The sequence below is a fragment of the Ascaphus truei genome, chromosome 5 (genome assembly GCF_040206685.1).
Source record: "Ascaphus truei isolate aAscTru1 chromosome 5, aAscTru1.hap1, whole genome shotgun sequence".
Lineage (NCBI taxonomy): Eukaryota > Metazoa > Chordata > Amphibia > Anura > Ascaphidae > Ascaphus > Ascaphus truei.
In genome coordinates, this window is record NC_134487.1 from 146,454,251 (window position 1) to 146,475,416 (window position 21,166).

General features: G+C 40.2%; 1 protein-coding gene across 1 annotated transcript; it reads left to right on the plus strand.

Annotated features, from left to right (window-relative positions):
* Positions 1-19,303: 19,303 nt before the first annotated feature.
* On the plus strand, positions 19,304-20,612 carry LOC142494686 (uncharacterized). Its single transcript, XM_075599119.1, has 3 exons — positions 19,304-19,472; positions 19,836-20,558; positions 20,605-20,612. The coding sequence occupies exons 1-3, from the start codon at positions 19,376-19,378 to the stop codon at positions 20,610-20,612; spliced, it is 828 nt and encodes a 275-aa protein (XP_075455234.1). The 5' UTR covers positions 19,304-19,375.
* Positions 20,613-21,166: the final 554 nt, after the last annotated feature.

Here is a 21,166-nt window from a genome sequence, read left to right on the forward strand (position 1 = left end):
TGTTTCAAGAACATCTCTGAATTTATACTAATATATATGTAGTATGTATGCATATATGCACACACACACACACACACACACACAGTGTGTGTGTGTGTGTGTGTGTGTGTGTGTGTGTGTGTGTGTGTGTGTGTGTGTGTGTTTGTGTGTGTGTGTGTGTGTGTGTGTGTGTATGTATATATAGTACTATCTAAACTGGTATAGATGTATTTACAAAAAACATACACTTCATGCTTCCTTGTGAAAACACAGTATTTAAATAATACAGGCCTAATGTTTGAGAACTATACTAAGTGTGAGCCTCTAACATTATTGGGCGCAAACAAATGTTTATTACTTAATTCACTCATGTTTATCACCATTTAAATAGGTTTCATACAAGGCCTACTTACTGGCATCAATATGTTGTGTGTACTCCAGCAATATTTAAAAAAACAAAAAAAAAAAAACATTTTTTTAATATATATATATAATATATATATATATAAAAAAAAATTTTTTTTTAATTTTTTATATATAATATATATATATATATATATATATATATATATATATACATACACATACACATACACATACACATACACATACACACAATATACATATAGTACAATATACACTTTATATATATATATATATATTTATGAGAGAGATATATTTATATATATATAGATACACACGTATTTAAACTCATGCAGACAGGGAGTTAACCAGACTTTCAAATACACACAGAAATGTATGTGGGAAAAAAACTTTTCATTTTGCAGGTGTGTGTATTTACTGATATGGCTGTCTAAGCACTATTTTCACACAGTGCTCTTTGTTATTTTGCAAGAAAACTCAATGTTACTGAATGAAAAGTGTAGTAATGTTTTCAGAAACGAGATAAAAAAAGGATACATGTTTGTCCCACATGCGGCTATCACAAACCACAAATGTTCAAGCAATTATAACTAGAAATCCAATTGGCGTTTGAAATAAGGAGTTACAGTTTATACTTTTGTTGACCTTGAAAAGGAAACACAGCAATTTGTTAGCCATTGAGCAGTTTCATTTTGATGAGCAAAGAACAGATACCTGCACACATCTTTTGTGCTACTCTGCAATGGCTGATGAATTGGTGACAATTATGAATCCGAATTTAGGTTATAAATACATGGTATCAGAAGCAATTTTATCAACTTGCGGACACCAAGCAAGCACACGCCAAATCTATGATTTGATTCGAGCAAAATATCCTTATTACCAAAACCGTCGGCATGCGCGCAATTTTAATTCCTCAATAAGATTCACTTTATCAACTAATGACTTTTTTGAACGTGTGCAGGATAAGCTAGAACACAACTATGGTTTCTGGAAGATTGCCAACGAAAAACATTTCACCGTGAAAGAAGGCACATATATTGTGGTTAAAGGCATATTTATTCCTAATGCCAATAGCAATGGATCAGCTACTACTGTTCCGTGTGAATCGATACCTGCTGCAATATCTGCACCCTCCATTCCTGAAACCCACATTGTACAAGAACATAACTACTATGATTATGTACCAAGCCTTTCAGCTGAAAATGCATTGGAATGGGTACCCGAAGAAATGAACATACCTCCCGACCAATTGTTTGAAGAAAGCAGTGGCAATTCCTATGAGCGCTTCATGGAGGAGATGTGTGTCATACTGGATTCAGCGGGTGGGTCAAGCGTGGATGAAAAAGCCTTGCATTTCTGGAGCGACCAGTTGCAGCCAGACGAAGAGTTAATTCTAGAAGAATGGTAAATATAACAACCGTTATGAGTTGACTCTGCGTTTAAATTTTTTTTTTTTTTCTAACCACCATTTTCCCTTTCAATGCGTGGATACAGCGTAACATAGCAGACTGCATAACATGTAGCGATCACAAACAAATTGTTTCCGAATACAATATAGTAGAACCTGACGGAATAAATATACGTACTTTCCTATCACTTTAAACATATTAGCAACATTTTACCATAACTCTAACACATACCTGTTTTGTTATCATGCTACATCTACAACATTTAAAAGCGGGTCCACCACGTATGACGTGGGACCCTTGTCATGGCCCAAGGCGTCCTTAAAAAGGATTACGGATGTAAGTCCCGCCCCCAAGCGACGTGCGCGCCTCAAAGCCTATTGGCTGTCATGTTTTGTTATAGTAACGGTAACTGCAGTGTGTCATGTGTGCGGCTCAGTGTTTGTAGGCGTCAACTGGGCGTTAGCCGAATGTTAATTGAGTGGGAGGAGTGTTAGCGTGCGTTTCACGCTGGTTTAACATGACGTCACACGTATTGCATTTGCGCATTGTGTTATCGGCCGTCCTTTCTGTCCAAACACGTCTGTTTAAAAAGAATACAGATGTACTCGTTTAGAACGAATGTAGTTTCGTATTCATTGTATTTGAAATAAAGATTTTATGTTTAATGATATTTTCAAGATGTATTGAACGCACAACGTACGCTTTGTTTTGCGCATGCGCAAACAGTTAGTGCAGCCAAGCGTGAAGTGTGTGCGCACACTAAGATGTGCGCGCACATTTTTCAGTATACAGGCAACGTTCACATCATATACATAGTTATGCCTGCTACAAATTTAAAGAAACATTACATACTGATGTACACTTGTAGTTCTAACATATAAGTGAGTGACGTGTGTATGTACACAATCATATAGAGCTGTGTAACGCGTTGTCACGGATACATATATAGTAAGGTGCCATCTTTCACCATCATGTGTTTGCTGTATTTCAGAGATGTCGGGGAAGATACAATCAGATCAATGTATGATTTCAGAAGAGTCTACCTTTATATGAGATGATTGTGAGGAGGAGCCACCGACTACTATACTACATATGGAACTAATTTTATATTGCTTGCAGCGCTTATTAACAAACAATTAAAAATGTGATACACTTATGCCTATATTGCATAAGCACTTAATTAACATAATGATGTTGCAAAATAGTGCCTCATGAATTTTTATTGAGTGTTCTTTATTGACTACTATCATTTTATGGCATGGTGTGTTTTATATATAACAACCATTCCCACTCTGCTAACACATTTGTGTATTCTATTGTGTAATGGAACGTATGACTGTCGAAACTATGTAACAATAATAATAATAATAATAATAATAATAATAATTATAATATGAGCATGTTCATGTATAGCGCTGCTAGTTGTACACAGCGCTTTACAGACACATTTTTCAGGCTCAGGTCCCTGGCCCGTGGAACTTACAATTTATTTTTGGCCGCCTGAGGCACAGGGAGATAAAGTGATTTGGCCAAGATCACAAGGAGCCGACACCGGGAATTGAACCAGACTCCCCTGCTTCAAACTCTCAGTGCCAGTGTGTGTCTTTACTCACTGAGCCACTCCTTCTCCCAATGTAAAGGACACTTACAACCAACTAGCCCTTTATTGTTAAAAATCTCTTGTTACATGGGTATGTTGATAATATGGTTTGGGACTGTAGCAATTAATGTTATTGGCCAGATGTTGTGGTCCCCTACAATGCATGATGTTCTGAATATGACATCAACATCATGTAATGAAGTACGTTTCTGTGTATATTTCATTAACCTAACTAACTATAGTTTACTGTGTTTATTAAACTTTCTAAAAATACATCGTATAGTCAATATGATGATATAAGCTACCATAATAAAGCTGGTGTTATCATTTGTCGGTGTTATACATGGATCCTACACAAATTGATACAGACACAAACAGTTGTCTTAAAAAGTGTGTCTATGCTAATGTGCACGTGATTGACGTTACAATTGTGAGAATACTTGATAATTATCATCATGATAATGATGAAGTGACGTGATTTATATTGCAAAAATATTACCAACATTGTCATATAGGTAAATTAGAAATGCTAAATGACAGTAACATTTGCAACAAAATAGTGTTTTCTGTTCACAGTTTTACACTTGGTACATGTAGGACACATCCACACACGTGTGACTTATACATACACATGTCACAAATTTAAATTCATGTTGACTATTAATTCCTAGCATTAAAAAACACCTACATTGCTAAATATAAGATGTAGTACGCATTGTTGTGATTACAGGCATTCATGCATGGAGTGTTATGATCAGTCAATTTCATCTGTGATGAATGAGCTCCCGTAAGTAAACAAATAAGTACAGTTATCCCCTTTTCTCCAAACACCTCTATATTACATGAATGAAATTTATAAGGAAACATACATAAAATGTGATAAAATGGGAGTAATCATTTTCTAATACAATGCACATGAAAGCTCAAGAGTAGCTAAATGCATATACATGATACAGAAAGTACATGTATGTTACATTTGTCTTTAAACCAATATGTTGTGTTTTTACTTCAAATAATTATAGGAAGATTGAGGTAGGCACATCTTATGAGAGATGTCAGCAAATATACATACCATGATCAGTCATACTGGAGATATACCTATAATGCAAAGGAACAATATATAAATTGCAAACATTGACATGCCATCTTCAGTACCGTAAACAACACAGCAAAGTGTGTATTTGGTGTTAAATGCGCAACACCGTGTATATTTAATGACATTCAAAATGTAAATGAGCCTGGTGTACACATCATATGGATGTACATGTTACACTGCACCAATAACATTGTATGTAAGCATACTAGAAGCATGAATGAGTATGGGCATAATATGTGTATTGTGTTAGCATAAGGAACAACACAATGCTAAAATATTAGTGCTTTGTTACCCCAGTTGTATTCACATACACACAACTAAAGTACAATTGAAGAGGGATTATATAACCTGTGCAACAATAACATACCGGTGCCACATCCCTTTGTGCACACAGCAGAGAAAAGAAAGGTGTGCAACCCATATTCATCTGTGTCCTAACAGAAGGTTATATAAAAAAACATTATTGTTAAGATAACATAATTTAACTATAAAAGTAGAACTTGGAACATATCTGTTTTTACTTACAAGAAAAAAATGAATTGATGAGATTCTGGCGTGTCTGGCCACCACTGGCTGTTTGTTCATTTTCAGCAGCTACATGGGTGGGATGCTCGTCTACCAAAGACTCAGCTAGGTCTGATTGTACATTGTGCCTGAGTGCAACATTGTGCAAAATGCAACAGGCAAGGATAATATCAGACACTTTTTGAGGCTTGTATAGAAGAGCCCAACCAGATCTGTCCAGACACCTAAATCTGGTCTTGAGTAGGCCAAATGTCCTCTCTATAACAGATCTTGTAGATATATGGGCTGCATTGTAACTCTCCTCTGCTTCAGTTTGAGGGTTTAGCACCGGAGTCAAGAGCCACGGCCTAATTCCGTATCCTGAGTCACCTATAATGAATGGAGCACACATAAGCTGGCATTAGTGATCAAATTGTACAATGCCAACATTCCTAAATAAAAATGTGTTTTGTGTTAGAACATGTAAATGTGTACTCACCCAGCAGCCAGCCATGTTCAAAATGTCCCTCTTCGAACGCATGGAAGACTGAAGAGTTCCTCAGGATAGAGGAATCGTGACTGGAACCAGGGAATTTGGGTACCACATGCATTATCCTCATCGTCGCATCACATACCACCTGTACATTGAGTGAATGGTAGTGCTTACGATTGCGGTACACATGCTCACTCTGACTAGGTGCAATCAAAGCAACATGTGTGCAATCGATTGCACCCAGCACACATGGTATCCCTGCTATATTATAAAAGCCAGTCCTGACTTCCAGCCACTCTGTCGCCTCTGTAGGAAAATGAATATAATTCCTAGCGCGTCTATTGAGTGCATAGAGAAACTGGGTCAAGGCCCGCGAGAATGTAGATTGCGAGACCCCGCCCACTATACCCACAGTTGTCTGGTATGACGCGGAAGCAAGATAATGTAATGAGCACAGCATTTTAACAAGCCCAGGGACTGCACGACCTCTGGCTGTGAAAAAATCTAAATCTCCCCTTATCTCCTGATAAAGAGATAAGATTGCTGCTGAACTCAAACGATAGCGACTTACAATCTCCTCCTCACTCATCCCATCTAACAGGGTTCTCTCCCTGTACAGACGCGGACGAGGCACAACTTGTCTCCTCTGTCTTCTCCTCTGATCTCCTGTCCCTCTCCCTGTCCCTCGGCCTGTCCCTCTCCCTGTCCCTGTCGTATCCGCGTGACTGTCCCTGTCACTGTCCCTCGGTGTGTCCCTCCCTTGCCCTATATGATTCTCTTGATCATCAAGCATGTCATAGAAAAGAATGTTCCTCCGTCTCCTAAACAATCTCAACATTTTGAAATGAGTAGCTGTGAATGAGCAGGTAATGTGCGTCCTTTAAATAGGTATGTGATGATGTCAGGTGACATAGTAAAATGCAAGGTGTTACATTAACATAATAAAGTACTTGTGTGGCAAGCTGTGTGCAGTTGTTGTGTGTATTCTGCAGGGAATGATGATATTTGCCAATGATGTGAGGTGAAGCTTTGTACAAACATTGCTTGCAAATAAATAGTTGCATGTGCAATGCATGTAAAACTTCTGAACGCAAGAGTCAGTCATGTAATGAGACAAAAAGGCTGAGATTGATGTGGGAAAAGTTTTGTGTAACATGTGTAATTAGCCATGTTATTGTGACATGTTGCCAACAATGAATAGTCGTGTGCATATGCATGCATTTCTGTAATGAGGATAGTTGCTATAGAATGAGTTTACAAGGTGTCCCAATGATGAATTACTGTAGATGTGTGTATAAGTTAGGTTGAAGTGCTTGTAATGCAACGGTTATAATGTAAACATGCAATGTGATTGCGCGTCCAATAAGTGACGTCATGAAAATAGGGAGGACCAAACCTAGATGTAAACATGAGCATAAAGATGTACATGAACGTTTAAAGATGCGTCACACATTACAAGCATTGTGTAATGTTAAGGAACATGAATATACGGTGTATGTGTGACATGTGTGACATCATGTAAACAATTGTCGCTCAATTGAGTAAAATGTGTGCTATGATGTGAGGTTCTCCTTTAAGAGTTGAGTATAGTATTTTCCCTTGCCACATCATCACATGATGAGTAATGTGACCCGCAAATGCTGAAAACATGTAAAAGTATAATGTTATGCAAATAATACACGTCAGCTGTGACACAATGCAGGGAATGCCCCCACACTGTAATGCAAATGACGTTTGTATTGTGAGCAATGAAACGTAAACAGTACTATACTGTTATACGTCCCCGCTCCATTGACTCCATTGATGTACAGAAGATTTTTTTTTTCTAAGTGCCGTTCCGGCAGCCTTAGCGATCGTTCTCCCGTCCAAACTGCCAACTTTAGTTGGCGGGAGAAATCGGCCATAACATCTCAATTTCGTAGTGCCGATCAGCCCCGATAAGCTGTTTTTTTTTGTTGAATCCAGCCGATTTAAAAAAATGGCGATCAGTGGCGAAAACAGGCTTATCGGCAGCCGACTGGCCATAACAAAATAATCGGCTCCGAAACCTGGCGAAATCAAGCACTTATCGGCGCTTACTGAATCTCAAACCCAATTTTGGCTATAAAATGGTGATAATTCCCTTATCAACGCTTACTGCATGAGGCCCATAATGTCACTATCAAAGCCTATTTGGAGAATGTCAGAAATACCACTTAGGAATTTATTTTCCTGAAGCTACATGCAAGGCAGAAGAAAATGAGCAGTGAATTCAAATTCTGAGACATGCAGGGTTAGCATTGATACTAATGTGTTGATGACTACTACTACATACATAATACATTTGTACTACAAATTTGTACAATTGTACTACATTTACTGCAACAGTAATAGGTCCTATGGAGGTTAATCTGCAGTTCCTTAGGTGGATTTTGAGAAAGGCCCACTAGGTTGGACGGAAAAGTTGGTTAAATAAACCGCAGGATATCTTTGTTAGGTGTGCTACTACTGTATTTTTCTTTTTATGCTACTGGTTTACACTAGAACATTTGATAAATAACCTGAGTGCATGTTTATTTTTTGATTTTTTTCAAACACCCTAACAGACCACGGAGCAACATCTGGGCACTCTTAACCCCTACATAGACCATTAAACCAAAAATATGTACAAGGGAATATTTTTGTTTTCTTAATATTGTAGTATATTACTGTAATGTAGCACCTTTTCCCCCGCCCTAAGTGATATCATATAGCTACCGGTGTATTCTGGTGCGGTGCATACCTGTGAGGTTAAACGGAAGGCCCTGAGAACTCTGCGATCGTGTGGAGAGACATCAGGACAGGCTCTCAGAGATGATCCTTATAGCGCAGAACATCCAACCGGTGAGGATCCTGGTGCAGCCAGGATTGTCCTTACTGGCAACTCATATAGTGTTCCATTGATACAGGCCACCACAGATGTATACTGCTGCGGCACAGTTTATTCGAGCATTTGCCCGTTCTGTGCCGCAGCAGTAGCCTGGCGCGCGCCCGAGTGTGACGGGCGCACGCCGAAGCAGCGGAAGAGCGCCCTCCGATCGGGGCGCTCTCCCTACCGCTGCCGGGTCCGCCGGGTCCCCCGGAACCCCCTGCCGCTGTCCCGCGATCGCGGGACACCAGGGCTCCCTCGGGGAGCCCCTGGACACGCGTGCAGGGGGCGCACGCTCCCGATGACGCGTGACCGCGCGTCTATGACGCGCGGCACGCCGAGGGGCGGCCACTAGCAAGCCGGGAGATTTCCCGGCTTGCGGTACCGACCACACTTCAATAAAGTGTGTCGGTAGTGTACAACAGGATCTTTATTGGCATCATTCTGGTTACAGCATAGATGTTCCCTGGAGCAGACCCACCGGGTTTGAGGCCCTGCAGGCCCCTCCATAGCTCCCTTACCCCCTGATCGGATAAGGGGTAAATGCATCCAATCCACTGGGGGAATGAAAGAACCTCCTGACTTTTGGGAGAGTGTCAGCTTATGTACCCCAGGGGAGGGGCTTGTAATCCTGCCCCATAACAGGGCAGGCCCGATACTGACTGGCATCATATCATGGGCATGTGACCCAGCCAGTATCCTCCCTAGGGATGACACTGTCTGGTTGTTGTTAGACCAGCCCGTAGATACAGCAATAGTGTATCCAGACTGCAAGAGCAAGCTAGGCCTCCATGAGAGAGCTTATCCCCCACAGTGCCTGTGTCTAACAGGACTTATACTGTTAGGGCAACAGAAAAGATGATAGCCAGGGGACAAGGCTACATTATTATCGATGATAAATGTACTAAATACAAAACAAATGTCAATTGACAAAAATAGAAATGTTTCCGATTGCAAAAAGATATCCTACAGAAAAACACCTAACAGTACATTACTGTATACCACAATAAAAAGTATGTAAGGCGCCTCACAATATACCCCACCACATATACCCCACCACATATACAGTAGGACCTCAGCGACTCATACAGCAAGAATAATATACCCGGGTGTAAAAAGGTAAAATTACATAGCCTACATGTATAATAATGTGAAATGTGACTTTAAACTCCCACATACAGTATGTCGGTATTAGTCTATTTCCTCAGCGCTGTTAGTGTGCATAGATGTAATTATATGCCTCTGGCTCCTAAGTAAGTTCTTTACACACATTAAATTGACAGGATACTGGCATTGCCCCCAGAACTCACTTAAAACAGACTGCCAGATAGTGCTTGTAGTACGTAAGTAAAGTAAATGTCAACGTTTACTTGTATCCAAAATATCATCATTACTGTTTCCATCTTTACCCATATACACTAGGTTATTATATGTCAGCTGAACCCCAAAAGCACAGGGTACCTCTCATCAGGCAGCTTCACTATATATTGAACTAGCAGTTCAGTACACTGATTTTATACCACGCATGGAATGGATAATCAAGACTCCCATTGGCATTTGTATGGCTGGAGATAGGGCCACCGACAGATTTCCAGGGGCCCAGGACAAGAGATTTGACAGACCCCCCCGCCCCCATGTTGGAATAGACCTCCTTACGAGCCCCCTCATCTATTTCCCCCCTCTTCCCATGTATTTCTCTCTCCACCATTTCACTCTTACCCCCTACCCCAAATACATACAACCCCCGCCCCCAAATACATACAAAAAACACCACACCCCAATACAACTCCCCACTTCCCAAATGCAAAATACCCCACCCCCGAAAAACATACAAACCCCCCCGAAATGCATTCAGACCCCCAACCCACATATACATACAACCCCTCCAACCATCAAATACATACAAACCTCCTTACCCCCCAAATACATAAAACCCATCCCCCAAATGCATACAAACACACCCCACACCCCAAATACATTTAAAAAAACGCACCCCTCAAATACATATGTAGCAGAGTCCCTCTCCTTATCTCCAGTGAGGGGGAACTGCTGGGTTGCCCGCTTGAGCACCGCACAAGTGGGGAGAGGTGGCAGCGGCCATTTCGGACTGTCGCGCATGCGCAGTTGCGATCGGAGTGGCGGCCATCTTAGATTGGCTTCAAAAGCCATAAAAGACTGCAAGGCATTGAGGGAAAATAGCGTGGTGGCCATCTTGCCTAGCTCTGCACTGGTCACCATGGGACTACATGTCCCACAATCCCTAGAGGAAGGAACTGCTCACGTGGGCTTGACCAATGGGATGCACACAGGAGGGTGAAACAGCATATCCTTTGGGACAAGGAGCCAGCGTAGTCAGTTGATACGGAGGCAGCAACCTGGAAGTTAGCATCCAGGGAGCAGTGCTCCCATGGATTAGGCTTAAATTGTGCCTCATAGGCCCCAGCTAGGCCCTGAACCACCTCAGCGGAGTGTTGCAGGGAAGGCCCCAGATAGAGACTCTTCACCTTTAGTACTATAGTAGTACTGCTGCGCGGGAGACCAGACGGCCATGCGGTGCACTGCTGCCTGGGACCAGGCCACAGCACCCTGATAGATTGTGTGAGACACTCTGAGAGGAGGATCAGGACCCATAGGAGAGAGGGGATTTGTGTTGGAGGCCCCGCTATTTGGGATCCGCTCCAACCCATCGCGTCAAGCAGAACCTGGGTACTGAAGTACCGAGGCAGGTACCCAACGTGCATCTACATCCAAAGGGGGTAGCACTACCTCACATTTGGGTGGGATTGCTGGGACAGGTCACCAGGGGTTATTGGTGCCACGGCACCCTCAGTACTTTGGGGGAACCACCACGTGTTGGGTCACTGTGTTATATTGTGGGTACCGTTTATTGTGTTATCTGTGTTTAGAGTCTGTACAGTAAAGCTTAGTTATATACATACATGCGGTGTATTACTCATTACTGTATATTGGTTCCTGTGATGGGTTATTCCGCCAATGCTGAGATGCCTTAGAGGTGGAAGCGCTGCATGCAAGGAGAAAGAGCTCACTCGAGGCTCCCAGAGGTGAGGCTTAGGCCTCCCGTGGGCAACAGGTACAGCAGCACATGTAGTTGCCCACGTAGTTCCCTTAGGCAAAGGGAAAGGGGACTAAACATACAAATCCCCGCACACTCCAAATACATATAAAAAAACCCACCACCAAAAAAAAAATACAACAAACCCCCTAACCCCAAATTCATACAAAACAAACCACCCCCAAATGCATACAAACTCCCAGTCTCCTTCTCCCACGCTGTTTAAGCCTGCCTTTCTCACATGCCGGGCATGCCGATGCGCGTGCTGACATGAGAGAGAGGCCCTGTGGGGGACAGTGAGGGAGGCCTGCAGCTGGGAGAGCCGAGGCCCAGTAGCCAAACTAAGAAGTTTAACTGACCTCTGGCTGGGCCCAACTTTCAGCACTGGCAGGCCAGGCCCCTTGCAGCTTGGCGGACCTCGTTGGAGATGTGATGGCAGTCATGATCGGCTTGAATGCTCGAAGGTTGAACCTTTTTTCCACAATGAATAAAGGTGCCACGTGGACTGGATCCATTGTAGGAAAATGTTCAAGCTCCATATGCTAATAATTTTAAGAAAATAAATATTTCTTTGTACATATTTTGTGTGTAAAGTAGAACATGCAATGCCAACTAGAGAAATAAGGAAAAAAGAAAGCGTAAGACCCTCATACTGTAGTATATAAAAATGATTGATTTATGGAAAAGGTAAGATATGCAGTGCCAAATATCTTATAAGGACAATGGTGTTTGGGTTGTCCTTATAAGATATTATGCACTCTATGCTCATATGAGCCTTTCTTGGACTTTCTCATATTTGTTTTTGACTTGTGTATAGAGACGCTTCTACGTTCTGCTGCTCCTTACTACAGCAACGCTAAGACGCAGAGGATCTGCAGTGTGTCTATTGGAGGCTATGGCGGCGGTTAGTTGGTGCTTGTGACGTTTCTGACGTCACTCTGCGATTGAACCTATCGGTGTGGTGATTCCTTCTCCCTCCCTCTGACGGAGGAGAACGCCGGAAGAGTGGCAAGTGATCGGGTGCGGAGGCACGCTGCTCCTGAGGTGAATGCATCTCATACAACTACGGATTCTGCAGTAGCTGACTTTTCCCTAAATTGGCGGTCCGATTACCTTTGAGGTTCGGAGCTGTAGAGGTGAATACCAGCAGTATTCCTGGAGCCAGATCAGAGTCTGTGAAGGAGAACGGACAACCATCTAGTCTGTGAGAATCCTTTGCAGCAGCTGTGGGAGCATCTCATTCATATTGGTTACTATACATACTGTACATGCATATTTATTTTCCTTATATTTTGTGTGTGTTTATGTCTGAGTGGGGGTAAGAGTGCTCAGTTTTTGCTCTGTCGTCTGTAGGGTGTTTACACTTAGTTGAAGAAGGTGTACCGTCCCAGTTTTGCAATAGTTAGGAGTTTTTCACTCCTGTAATTATAACTTGAGAACCCCATTTCTGTTTTGTTTTGTATTATTTATAATAATGGTCCTGGTTCCATGAAGAGAGATATGCAAATATCTTTTTAAATGTTCGCAACAAATATTGGGGAATTTCAGGAAATTATTCGCAAAAAATCAGCAAATTTCCCATGAATCCCAAAATGTCTTGATTCGGTGTTTGGTCAATTTGATTCAAGATGTCTTCAAATTTGATTCGCAACATTTTTGGTGAAACAAAATCAGCTTATTTTGCCTGATTTCTGAAATTCCACGAAAGATTCATACATCTCTTTCTGTGACTGTTCATTCAGATATAGAGAATACTGAACATTGAGCTCCATGGAACTGTGTAATCAACCAATGCAAATTAGATTATTTTACCAGCGTACAAATGCATTGCTTATTCCTAAAACATTGTGAAGCTGGTGAGAGGTATAACAACCATTATACTAGAACATATACAGTATTATGCATACTGTGGTTTTGGACCTGGAAAGATTTAAGCATGCTAAAGAGAAGCATACATGCTGCGACAATATGTGAATGCAAACAATCATAGCCTTATATACTGTATCTATGGTACCAAGCCATAAAACACCTCATGGCCTAATCATGTAAAGTTGTTTCAGTTCTGTCGGGACTGAGGAGACTCAAAACGTACCTGTGTAATACTATATAACGCAAGAATGACTAAATAGATGCTATTGATAACACATGATGCAGTAATTTTATATAATATATAGCAACATATTGTAGCGGTTTGGTCCGTTATTGGATGAAAACTCTCACTTACATCAATGGGAGATTTTGCCGAAAATGGCAGAATGAACACTTTGGACTATATTGAATAAGCCCATATCTGAATGTAACTGTTACATACGCCTATAACATGTATTATCTTTAACTGTGCATGCAATGTCTTGTATATAATGCATAACCCTGTTAACTTAATGTACAGTAACTATGTATTTGTCATCATAACTCTATGCCGAGGATATACTTGAAAACGAGAGGTAACTCTCTATGTATTACTTCCTGGTAAAACATTTGATAAATAAATATAAAAGTTCTGTATTTTTACTTACTGTTTGTTTTGAGATAATTGTCTTTAGTTGAAATATTTTACCAGGAAAAAGAAATATTGAAGAATTTCTCGTTTTAGTTATTTCCTGGGGACACTATAAAGTTAATGCATACATGAGTATTGCAGTAAACAAAATCAGCACATGCTGATGTGATTAAACTATGATATGTTAAAGTCTTAACCTTTTCATGAATCTTAAATATCCAGCATGCTATTGATTTATCATTGAACAACTATTAAATTATTATTGCAGTAAAATTAAGTAGTATTAGTGGTGTGTTAGTAGTAATTATTTGGCAATGCCATTCAGCAGAATATTTAAAATGTTTCTAAAGTAATGTAGTATTTTAAAACTCTGTCCTGTACTACCACTTGCAGGCTACATAGAGTATTGCTATATAAAAATGAATTACATAAAATAATTAATCATGGTTCAGGTCCAGTCGAGGACACGCAATAGATTATAAAGTTACAGAAGTCACCACTTACTGTAGCTCTCTTTACAACTACAGTACAATGCATCATAACGTGACACATTGTAAGCAAGTCTCTTTACGTGCTATATTCTGTTTTGCATTATTTTTTCCCCACATCTGATTAAGAGATATCTGCAGTAAGTTTATGCACAAGAGAACCTTGTACAATTACTATATTGCTCCATTAAAAGCTATAACAGCCTACAAAGTATCTACTTCTCTTTGCAATTAATGAAAGATCCAATTTGTACCACAATGGAAGATTAACCTTCCAAAATTGCCTGTTATCTCAAAACTATGGGATCAGTATTAATTTACTTTATGCTTTTGACAATAATACATCTTTATTTTGTGGTATGCATTTGTATAGATGTACATTTAAACAGATATTTCATTGTAGTGTCCAAATAACACAATATTATAATTGTATCTTGGTGATCTAACTGAACAATTGTCTTGTGAATAAAAATCCCCCGAAACACAACATTTGTTTCATTTTCTGGTTTAATAAATTATTTATTATTTTTTAAGGATTACTAAAAGGGAGTTAATTACACACACAATCATGTTCATTACAAAAATCTCATTGCATTAACATTAATGGTAATTCATACTCCTATAATTGTAATTTTATGATAAATATAACCAGTTGTACTACTCTACCAGCATCTGTGGACCAGGCTGGTTAGATAATATACTGCAAAAAGGGAACTGTCTCAAAGAGACAACAGATTCCCAAATTGGAGTCAACAACTCTTAAAAGTGTAGGTTTGATATGGATCCAAGTGTATATTCCAAGCAATCTAAGTATTGTGTTAAATACTAACTTTATCTGATAGTCCTATATATAGGAGGTAGTTCTATTCATGCCAAAGTAACCATTAATTATATGGGAATTTTCATTAAAAAACAGTCCGAAGGGTGGCTTCAGCGTGTATAGAAGAAGACCCATAACCTGTGCAATAATGAATATTCTAACTGTGCAGAAATTATTTGCTAGAGAACATTTTATTTCTGCAAGTTCATGTATTTCATTTAAGATGAGATGTGGTGTATATGCATAAAAGGCAGGCACAGAGGTGGGGTCAAACACAACCAAACTAAATTAAATTGTAACGTTGAATGAGAATGGCTTACAATATGGCAATGCAGTAGGAACCTTGATGCTAGAATGGATAACCCTTGAAATAGGGGGGGGGGGGGATGTAAAAAACAATAGTGTATATATATATATATATATATATATATATATATATATATATATATATATACACATATATATATATATAAATATATATATATATATATATATATACACATTATATATATATATATATATATATATATATATATATATATATATATATATATATATATATATATCATTTTATATATATATATATATATATATATATATATATATCATTTGCAAAAGAATGACCTAGGCGCATGGATCTGGAACTCTGTTCTTGGAATCTAGCGTTCTGGGATTGTTTTTTTCTCTCCAATACTTGTATCTTTATTGCAGGAATTACTCCAATTTAGATGGGCTGGTTCTCAGTAACACAATTCACTTGTATTTACTTTATATTTTCACGGCTATATTGCCTTTATCACTGCGCCACCCTATTTTGCACTTTGTTGCATGTTCTATCACTTCTCAGCATCATACAGGCATCATAGGAATAGAGATTGAAAAAACAGACATAGTGTAATACTGATTTATTAAGATAGTGCCAACATTAACCCCTGAAGATTAAGGGCCTCATGCAGTAAGCGACGATTATGTGAAATCGGCAAGCTTATCGATTAGTCATGTTATTGGCGTTTTTCCCTCTCCGTATGCAGTAAGTGCCGAATACATTCAAAATCAACCAGAAAACAAATCCGCCCACTCTCACGATGATGAGCCGATCACACACAGGTGTATCGGCGTGCGTGGCGGGGTGCTGTTAGGTTGCACAATCACAAATCTTGCTGAATCAGGCGAAACAAGCATGTTTTTGATTGCGCGCCATATTTAAAGGCAACGTGTACTGCTAATCATTCTCTGTGTTGTTGGGAGTGAGAGAGAGAGAGAGACGCACAGAGCTGGACGATTGAACATTTGCATATTGACTGAGAGACTTGTTGTGTATTGGGTGAGCTTTGTCCTTTGTTGTTTTGTTTACATCTTTGTCTTGTTTTATATGTGGAAGTGGGTCGTGTGATTGCCTGTACATTTCTTGTCTGTTTTTTGTGAGTGCTGGAAGTATGCCCGCAAAGCGTGGGAAGAGTGATGCTGGTGGGAGTGGGAGTGCTACTCGTGCGAGTACGCGTCGGAGTGAACGTTCTGTTCAGGGGAGTGATGTTGCTGGTGCACCGAGTGGTGTTGCTGGGAGTGGGAGTGCTGTTGTTGGGAGTGGGAGTGCTGGTGCTGCGAGTGGTGTTGCTGGGAGTGGGAGTGCTGTTGTTGGGAGTGGGAGTGCTGTTGTTGGGAGTGGGAGTGCTGTTGTTGGGAGTGGGAGTGCTGTTGCTGTGAGTGGGAGTGCTGGTGCTGGGAGTGGGAGTGCTGTTGCTGTGAGTGGGAGTGCTGGTGCTGGGAGTGCTGGTGCTAGGAGTGTGAGTGCTGGTGCTAGGAGTGTGAGTGCTGGTGCTAGGAGTGGGAGTGCTGGTGCTAGGAGTGGGAGTGCTGGTGCTGGGAGTGCTGCTGGTGGCGCAGTTGCTGATGGGGTGTCTGGTGGTGGCGTGCTTGCTGGTGGCCAGCTTTTGGAGGCTCTTCCATTGGAAGAAGGAGAGTCCAGTCAGCACCAGCCAAGCTCTGACCCTAAACCTGCTCGGAAAAAACGTGTGGAGAAGCCACGTAATCCTCGCTTCAATGACCAGGAAAATAGGGCTCTTGTCACTGGCATTCTGGAGCACTATGACAGTCTCTATGGACATTTAGTAGGTAAGTGTAACTTTACATTTATTATTCAAATACATGTGATCCTAGGTCATCTGAGTTTTGTTCATATGCAAATATGGGTACACAATATCTTTCTATGTTCATTAGTGTGGAAACACAGCTTTTTATCATGCCTTACAAGGACAAATAAACACAGCCGGTCAATTTGCCAGAACTGCATACAATATGAATGCAACCTTGCTTACATGTATAGGTTTAGTAGTGAATGCTCATGTGCTGCACATATTACACATAAAACAGCATGTTTGCTATCTCTTGGAACAGCTAGCAGTGTAGGAAACTGGTGCTTATATTATTATTAATTTACCTCATATCTTTTATATGTTTTTCAAGGGCGGACAAGTGCAGCAAGCAAAAAAGAAATGTGGGACACAATAGTCATTGGTGTCAATGCCTGTGGGAATAGTGTCAGGGACAAGTATCATTGTCGGAAAAGATTTGATGATATTAGGTCCAAATTGAAAAAGAAAATACAAGACCAACGCGTGCATGCTACTGGCACTGGAGGTGGGCCCACACCACAACGTCTCATATTGACTCCATTGGAGGAGCTGCTTCGGCCAAAATTACTTACCGTCGTCGTGGAAGGCTTGGCTGGTGACCGTGACATTGGAATTTATCCGTCACAATTTCCAGCAGGTGATAAATATTACTGTACTAGGCGTGTCGTTGCTTACAGTTATTTTGCATATTTACACTGCTTTTTATACTGTCTTCACAATATAAGCATACCTGCATCTATATATGTATATGTCTGATTCTGTATATATATATCTCAAAATAGACATATATGTAGTAGTCCTACTAAAAGCAGTAACTAATATAGCACGTGCCATTGCGTGCTCATTTACATGTGAATTCCCAAAATGCATAGCTGCAGTGGAAGCAATTGATGGTGGGCGAAGATGGGGAACAACAGGGTAGTACACGTGTAACACATGTTCATGAGAAATTATTAGTAGCTACAGGTACAGAACAGAAATATGTATCATATTATTGTGTATTTTATTGATTTTACTCCGACAAACATGACATTACTGCCTATTTTAAGCATGCATCAAAGAAATTGCATGTAACGGCCTACAAACATCACTGGCACTAACACATCTATAGTTGCTTATGAAAAGGTCCATTTTTGCTTTATGTCATATACAGACAGCATAATGAGGCACACGTATCATATGTTATGTCATTGTTTTCATAACTTAAACACTGCAGATGACTACTTAGCTCATCTACCATTGTGTTAAAGCAGCTGCAATTAATATCTCATCACAGCATACACTTCAACAGAGGGGGTGGGGTTCAGCACACACACTAATTACAGCCTCATTTCACGGTCAACTTAGTTCACACCATTTGCACCTGTTTCAAGTCATTGAAAGGTGTGGCTGATTAGGCTTTTTGGGGAAGGGAATACCTTTCTTACAACCTGAATAGCACAACTGAAGTTAATCACACTCATTTGAAAGCTTAACTCTAGCTACTAAATGCCCCAACAACTCATTACTTATCAAAGCGTACGTCACACATTAGTTCACTCATATCTATAGTTGAACTACTATGAAAGACACATTATCACACACTGCATGTGTTGTCTTGTTGAGTCACAGCCACATTCAGGTGTGCCACATCTTCGATTAATGTACCACACATATCCTCTACCAAAAACAACACTTTTTGCAATATGACCACCTTCATGATAACCATTGTGAATGGTCATCTCATGATAGTTATGTACATTATGATACTGATATCACTACACAACATATGATTTTTATGTACTCATTTAATCTATTTATCCTCACGCATTACTGCAGAAACATAGTATGTTGTATGTTAGGGAACTCAAAAATTCTAAGTACACAGGCATGTACAGTGTTATTACAACTATTTATGTTCACTTTCACACACATTTTCGGTTAAGGAACTGATGTTGTTAGTTAATCATAAATACAGAACATACAATAAGTGTTTGTTCAATATTTACACATGTAAATGTAAAACTTATGTTATTGTTATATATAGTTGCCCCTGGAGGACATGTGTCACCTGAGATGGAACAAGTGTCTTCACCTGGGTCAGCCAGCTCAACACTACTAGAAGGTGAGTGTATCATTTGCTGGCCATATAATATGTGCTCTTCTATATGTTATGTTGTCATGTGCATTATTTGTTTTGCACATCTTCTTTAAATAGGATTACTTAGTGTCAGTGAAAATTAAGTGTAAGGCAACATGTATTGTGTTAGTGATGTTAATTATCATGTAGGACTTCTGAGTTTAGAGCAACTTTTCATTCATTCATATTTCATACTGAGTCCAAACATTATTCGTAAGTCAAGGTAGTTTTTAATGAGGTTATAAAACGTATGCTAACATGTTAGGTGTTACTTAGGACATAGTACAATTACATAGTAACACAGCATACATTAACATGCCATTTAATAATGTGTACATTTCTTTTTAGAACATCATGGTGATGAGGATGATGAGTATGATGAGGATGACGCCACAGAAGAGACTGAAATACAATCATGTGACCATGAAGAGGTGCCAATAGAAACTGTTGTACCGCCAAATCGTCCATCAACTTCCACATACGATGCAATTGTAGCTTCAGAGGGAAAAATAGTGGACGCAGAAAATCGTCGCCATTCAGACATGATGACAGTGCTGGAAAGGATGATTGGACTGCAGGAAGAAACAGTATCACAATTGGCACATCTCCACAGAGTCTTCATTGAAGTGCCTAAACAGTTGCAAAAAATCAACACCTCATTCGAAGCATTAGTTGTTCAGCAAACACAAGCTAATTACTGGAGAATGACTAATGTACCACAATTCAACACCTCCCAGCCAGGATCTGTTCATGCAGGTCAGTTTTCACCACATTCATCTGATATTCATTCACCAGGCCCAAATGTTACCGGTCAAGTAGCAGAGATTGCTGTGCAGGTTCCTGACGACATACTACCACTGCCATCTGTACAAAATCAGCAGCTGACACCTACAAAGGAGCCCACAAAAACAAAATACAAGCAGTTACTACTGACCAGTTTTTGGTCAAAAACAACAAAAGACACACATGAAACAGACCAACCATCACTTGTGCAGTGTCTACCAACTTGCTCACATGTGTCACTGGGCACAAGCCCTGTCCGTGAACAGTCACTACCCAAAAGCCCTGTAGGTGAATCGCTGCCCAAAAGCCCTGTAGGTGAGTCGCTGCCCAAAAGCCCTGTAGGTGAGTCGCTGCCCAAAAGCCCTGTAGGTGAATCGCTGCCCAAAAGCCCTGTAGGTGAATCGCTGCCCAAAAGCCCTGTAGGTGAATCACTGCCCAAAAGCCCTGTAGGTGAGTCACTGGCCACAAGCCCTGTAGGTGAGTCACTGGCCACAAGCCCCGTAGGTGAACAGTCACTGGCCACAAGCCCTGCCCGTGAAGTGCCAGAGGCCACTCAAAGTGGCTCTGTTGTGCCTAAAGTTGGTGGCAAAAGAAAAAGGAAAATTCAAGAGACAACAAGCAGGCCTGTTACTCGCTCGCAAAAGGAACAAAAAAAATAAATGTTATAATTCAGAAAATATGTCTTTGGCCTTGTTTTGTTGACTTCAGATTATCTAATTACTATTGTATGTATGCTGAAGACTGTGTTGTTTCCAAACTTTCAACTATGTTCTTGTACACGTGAAGTTTTGGAAATGTTAACACTCATAATTAATTGTGTTATAAATATTTATGTTGTAATCGTCTGTTCAGTAATGGTCCACCAGGAGCCAGTTGCTAAGTTTAGAGAAGCTGCC

Excerpts from the sequence above, each read along its gene's own strand:
- LOC142494686 (XM_075599119.1), top strand. The coding sequence starts at position 19,376 with ATGTTATTGTTATATATAGTTGCCCCTGGAGGACATGTGTCACCTGAG. Across the intron at positions 19,473-19,835 it reads CAGCTCAACACTACTAGAAG|AACATCATGGTGATGAGGAT; the intron begins GTGAGTGTATCA and ends ATTTCTTTTTAG.